Genomic DNA, 6,145 nt, shown 5'->3' with positions numbered 1-6,145 from the left:
CTATAATATACACCGTCGAAATTAGATGAAATTTTAAAACGCGCCTAATCGCGCGATGATCGATGATGACTTGGATGGAACTATTAAATTATCGTTTTTTTTCTTAATTTCATTTATTTATTAAAATTTGCGTAATTTTTAACGATTTGTCACTGGTAAAATTACGTTGTTTGGCAAGGAAAGGTCGTTGAATGTGAGGTATCATTAATAATATTGAATGATTTATTGCTTTTTCACTGTTTTATGCGTGTATAATTTTTTTTATTGCAGAAAAATGGTAAATAAGTTAAATTGATTCAAATTTCCCGCGGCAACATTCCCCACCTGGTGGCGTCACCATATCTACTAGTGCCCCTTGGCAAGTGGGGAGGTGTTAAGTGGGTTGCCTATAAGCAGCAAATGGACCCTTACGTCCTTCCTAACCTACAAAGTTTGACAAATGACGCATACCTATCAACATAAACAATATTTGATGGGAAGTGAACAATAATAATAATAATTCACATATTATTACCTTAAAAATAATAAATAAACATGTTGACTTCCATGGTTAAGGAGCACCACGCTAAACAAGTCATTAAAAAGGAAATTCAAGGTAAATAAGGCGATTTGCTTGCAAAAAATACGATGCCACATATAACCAAGGTAAACCTCCTTTGTGTAACAATATTATGCATTTATATAGAGAGTAAAAGAAAAGAGGCTTGTGCCGCCGCAAGTGACTTAACCCAAGCCCTAGTTGACCACCTTAATGTAGGGTAAGTTCACAGTATAATATAACAAACAAAGTAAGTTCTCTCCATGTAATTCTTATGAAGCTTCTCTACCTTAGTACTTTATTCAGCTCATATGAGTAACACAAACATACAAAATTGTAACTGACTAAAGAATCCTTTTAGGGTTGCCCAAGCCTACCTAAACCAGAAAAAACTAGATGCCGAGGCCAAACAGCTACACACCAGCGCCCTTGCATTTTCCAAGCAAACCCAGCACTGGCTCAGTCTAGTGGATAGCTTTAGTAGTGCCTTAAAAGAGCTGGGGGACGTGGAAAACTGGGCGAAAACCATCGAGGGCGATATAAGAACCATCACAACAGCCCTGGAGATTGTTTATAAAAGTTCCCAGGAACAAAGCGAGAGTCAGTAAATAATAAACCAGTTGAAAAGTAAAATTTTTATTTACGTATAAGTTTAAATCTTCGGGTCAGTAGGCTTAAGTTTAACGAGTTCCTCGGATAGTTCCCATAGTTTTTTGGCCTTAGACACGTCACTGACACCCCTATTAAGTGTGTGCTCTTTACAATCCATGAAATATTTCCCAGTTACTTCCTTGAGTTCATCGGAACACGCGAGCATAACAGTCGTTTGGCAACCTGAAATTTAACGTTTTGTCATTAAATTTCCCTCCCTAAAAATCCCCTTTATTACCTTGCTGGGGGGTCTTGAAGAAACATTTAGCGATTAAATTGGTGGGCCAGTTCAGTGGTACCGGGACATTCCTCCAAATCCCGCTGTCAATTAAACCTGGATGTAAACAGTTGGCGGTTACCCCGGTACCCTCCAGTCTCCTGGCTAATTCCAGGGTAAAACAAATGTTGGCATACTTCGATGGGTAATAGATCCATGGAGGGAACCATGAGCTGCTCGGGTTAATATTGTTTAAGTCCAGGGAAGTGAGTTGGTAAAGTGAGGAGGCCACCACGACTATACGAGCTGGAGCGGAGCGTTTTAGGAGGTCTGGAAGTGTAAGGAAAAGTAAGAAGAATCTTTTAAGATCGAAGAGTTCTTACCGATAAGTAAGTGGGTGAGCAGGAATGGTCCGAAATGGTTGGTGGCCATGGTGAGTTCCAGTCCGTCTTCAGTTTTTATTAATTTCTTCTCGGCCGTTCCGGCATTATGGATCAGCACGTCCAAACGTTGCTCACTTTGTAAAATGTCTTCGGCGAACTCCCTTACGGATTTTAGGGAGGATAAATCGAGTTTTTTCACTATTAACGACTCGTTTTTGGTCTCCTCGGCAATCTCGTCTAGATAGAAGGTTTTTTATTATAATAATTCAAATTCAAGAAGTAATATAGTATACACTTGAGCATTACGATGCTATACAACATGATGTATTTTATTGGTGCAAAACACAACTGAAATAATGGTCCTATTGTATTTTGTTAAGTCTATGAGGTTAAACATAGTCTACTAAACTAGAGTGACATACCTGTAAGTATATAGTAATAAAATAGGCAATTTACAATGTATTTAATGTAGTGTGTGTCTATATAGATCGCTTGACACGAATAGGCAAACATTTTTAAATGATTTAAACGATGTTTTTTTAATGCAAATTAAAGGGATTAATATAGACATACTGAATAAAGATGATAATATAGTAAACACATATTTGACTATGTTGAACCACTTTGGTTATTTATCGTGTATAAAAGTCTAACATGTCTAGAGCACCTAAGCAACACACATAAACGTTCATTTTTGGTTTACACTAGGTGTACATTTTTGGTTGAACTTCAACTATAAATATCGGATAAAACGTTCGCGTGGTATACCTTGAGGAATTTAATATTATGTTTATGTGACATCGGGGTCATTTGATCGCATATTTACAGTGTAGTGATCGAGTTTAAAGACTAGAAATGTAAATCTGAATTTTAATTTGATATAATTATATTAATAAATATTAAATACAAAAACAGTGCTATTAGTTCGGATATTGTGGACGAAAAAAGGTGATTTTTCAAAGGAATTTCTTACTGGGAAAATGTTTGGGGTGGGTGGGGGGATTATGGGTTTTTTTTAATGAAAAACAATGTTTCTGCAGAAAATATATATTATGCAATATTTAATTTAATAGCACTGTTTATTTAAATTTGATATAATTTTATACAGGGTGTTAGTAAATTAGTGAAATTAGTAAATTAGACAAACTTCAGGGGGTGATTCTGCATGGAAAAATAATGACAGTTTGCTATATAAACGTATGTCCCCAAATGCAGATCTGACGATTTATTTATTGCTCTGAAACCGGTCGAGATATGCAAATGAAACTTGGAAAATTTTACAAATGCGGAACTATCAGATATGCATTTTATCTATGGCCGAAGTAATGGAAATGGTCGAAGATTGTTTGATGGGTTGTATCCAGGACGTAGAGTACCCCATCACACAATATTTGCTCGTCTTCACCAACGTTTGCGTGAAAATGGTACGTTTAAGAAACAAGCAGTTCTAGAGTTAATTCCGGACTCACCTGGAACAAGTACTCGAAAAATTGCAAACATATTAAACCTCACTGTATTCGAAATTCTTAAAGAAAATCATTTGTAGCGAGTGTGCAAGCTCTACTCTCTAAAGACTTGCCAATGGACTCTTCACCAAATCGCTCAAATTCCTAATTTTTTAAATGGTATTTTATATATTGACGAGGCTACTTTTGAAACACATTTCATACGAAATTTCCATAACAATCACTTATGGGCCGAGGAGAATCCACATGGAATCTTTGAGGCTCATTTTCAGCATCAGTTTTCAGTAAATCGGCCCATATTTCCTCCCACAACGCTTAACAGGAGAATCGTACCTTCATTTCCAACCTGTTCTTTTTGAAGAAATTCCTCTACAGCTGAGGCAACACTTATATGGTTCATGCATGATGCCCATTTTAGTATCAATGTGTGTAATCACTTAGATTCAGTATTTCCAAATCGTTGGATAGGTACAGAACATTGGCCTGCTCGATCGCCGGATTTAAACCCTCTAGGTTTTTGCATTTGGGGTTTTCTTAAGTCATTAGTTTATTCCAGTCCCGTCGACAAGGTTGATGACCTGAGGAATCGAATTGTAGCCGGCTGTGAGATAATAAGAAATACATTATAGGAATATTTGCGCGAATACGAGAGTCAATGGGGCGAAGAGTTGAATCTTGTGTAAGGTCTGAGGAAGGTCATTTTGAACATTTGTGGTAACTTTGCGCCTATTTAAAATTTTAGTATTGTTATTTTCTATTATTGACTTAATAAATCCTGACACCCCTATTTCAGGATTTTCCCAGAAAATAATTTGAAATTGAAGAAATTTGCCTTGGAAGTTGACCATTTTTTTTTCTAAAAAATTCCATATCTTAAGGACAAAATGCTTATATCTTTGTAACCAAGAGAGATAGATACTTGAAAATTGGACCATAGATTGTTCTCATTAAATCATTGGACACCTATTTCAGGATTTTTCCAGAAAATAATTTAAAAATGAAGAAATTTGCCTTGGAAGTTGAGCATTTTTTTTGTTATAAAAAATTCGATATTTTAGGGACAAAAAGCTCATATCTCTGCAACCAAGAGAGATAGAGACTTGAAAATTGGACCATAGATTCTTCTCACAAAATCATTGGACACCTGTTTCAGGATTTTTCCAGAAAAAAAATTAAAATTGAAGAAATTTGCCTTAGAAGTTGAGCTTTTTTTTTTTCTAAAAAATTCAATGTCTTAGGGAGAAAAAGCTCATATCTCTGCAACCAAGGTGGATAGAGCCTTGAAAATTGGACCATAGATTCTTCTCATTAAATCATTGGACACCTATTTCAGGATTTTTCCAGAAAAAAATTTAAAATTGAAGAAATTTGCCTTGGAAGTTGAGCATTTTTTTTTCTAAAAAAATCGATCTTTTAGGGACAAAAAGTTCATATCTCTGCAACCAAGAAAGATAGAGCCTTGAAAATTGGACCATAGATTCTTCTCATTAAATCATTGGACACCTATTTCAGGATTTTTCCAGAAAAAAATTTAAAATTGAAGAAATTTGCCTTGGAAGTTGAGTTTTTTTTTTTCAAAAAAATTCGATATTTTAGGGACAAAATGCCTATATCTCTGCAACCAAGAGAGATAGAGACTTGAAAATTGGACCATAGATTCTTCTCATTAAATCATTGGACACCTATTTCAGGATTTTTCCAGAAAAAAAATTAAAATTGAAGAAATTTGCCTTAGAAGTTGAGCATTTTTTTTTTTTTAAATTCGATATTTTAGGGACAAAAAGCTCATATCTGTGCAACCAAAAGAGATAGACTTGAAAATTGGACCATAGATTCTTACCTTCTTACTTCTTTGCCTTCTACTAGTAACATTATTGCGTACTTTTTAATTCTTTACCTTCTACTAGTAACATCTTACTTCTTTACATTGTACTATCTAACATTATTGCGACCTATTAAGTCTATTTTTTATTAATTCTTTCCTTGTTTCTCAATTTGGCCCCATAACACACATCCATGTTTGATGCGGCAACGTTGATACAACTCACAATTTATGAAGCTAACACAACCCCAATTACCACCTTTTACAATTACATTTACCAATTTTACATTTACCAATTACAACCTTTTTTACAACTCACCTCTAACCTTCTGGGCCTTATCCAAGTTTCTGCAAGCCAATATCACTCTGGCACCCCTTTTGGCCAATTCCCTCACGGTTTCTTTGCCTATACCGCCACTGGCACCGGTAACTATCACCGTTTTTCCATCCATTTTCACTCTGGACCTGGAAATTATCACTCGAATCAATTTTTTTGGAAAAATCGCTTCGGTTTACTCACTTGAAATAGCCGCAAGTGACCACGTTATAGAACTTCACTAGGGCTACCACCGTTAGGAATCCTACTAGGGCTAATGCTATTAGGGCCTTGATTATTGGGCAAATGTCTATGCCGTACACGTACATCCTGAAAAATTGATTCTTTCTGTTAATAGTCATATAATTATGATGGTTTATTACTTACAAAACCACCTTTACTCGAGCAATTCTTGTACACAACTAAACTGGTTTGTCGCAGTCATTCAAGAACGTTCTTAATGGTTGTGTGCATTATTAATAAGACAAGGACAAGGACTTACCTTTACTAGGTGAACCGAAAACTCCCTAAGATATTCGGGCACTAAATGCACATCAAATGGTACCCAGAACCACACTGACGCACTTACAGTTAATTAGTTTGTCGATAAATTATGCAGAGATGGAAAGCTTTCTAGAAATAGTAATACGTGGTACCAAAAAAAGTCGGCCTTGAGTACCGCCGTGGTAAGTTAATGTAGTAGACAAGGATGGATGGTGCTTTCACCTTGAAGATGTACCAACGTAGGTCAA

General features: G+C 35.7%; 2 protein-coding genes across 3 annotated transcripts; one reads left to right on the top strand and one right to left on the bottom strand.

The window, feature by feature from the left end:
- Positions 1–424: 424 nt before the first annotated feature.
- On the top strand, positions 425–1,171 carry LOC126746092 (biogenesis of lysosome-related organelles complex 1 subunit 1). The gene is made up of 3 exons (XM_050454200.1): positions 425–595; positions 686–758; positions 900–1,171. Exons 1-3 carry the CDS (start codon positions 535–537, stop codon positions 1,144–1,146), a joined length of 381 nt encoding a protein of 126 aa, XP_050310157.1. The 5' UTR covers positions 425–534; the 3' UTR covers positions 1,147–1,171.
- Positions 1,159–6,038, bottom strand: LOC126746089 (retinol dehydrogenase 14). Of its 2 annotated transcripts, none has more exons than XM_050454194.1 (6): positions 5,896–6,038; positions 5,598–5,723; positions 5,397–5,542; positions 1,790–2,026; positions 1,428–1,736; positions 1,159–1,372 (listed from the first exon to the last, which is right to left on the bottom strand). In XM_050454194.1, exons 2-6 carry the CDS (start codon positions 5,720–5,722, stop codon positions 1,191–1,193), a joined length of 999 nt encoding a protein of 332 aa, XP_050310151.1. In that variant the 5' UTR covers position 5,723; positions 5,896–6,038; the 3' UTR covers positions 1,159–1,190. The 2 variants fall into 2 exon arrangements, with proteins under 2 accessions (XP_050310151.1, XP_050310152.1); XM_050454195.1 differs by having other exon boundaries at positions 5,781–5,927.
- Positions 6,039–6,145: the final 107 nt, after the last annotated feature.

The sequence above is a fragment of the Anthonomus grandis genome, chromosome 17 (assembly GCF_022605725.1).
Source record: "Anthonomus grandis grandis chromosome 17, icAntGran1.3, whole genome shotgun sequence".
Classification (NCBI taxonomy): Eukaryota; Metazoa; Arthropoda; class Insecta; order Coleoptera; family Curculionidae; genus Anthonomus; species Anthonomus grandis.
This window is presented reverse-complemented; position numbering and strand designations above follow the sequence as displayed.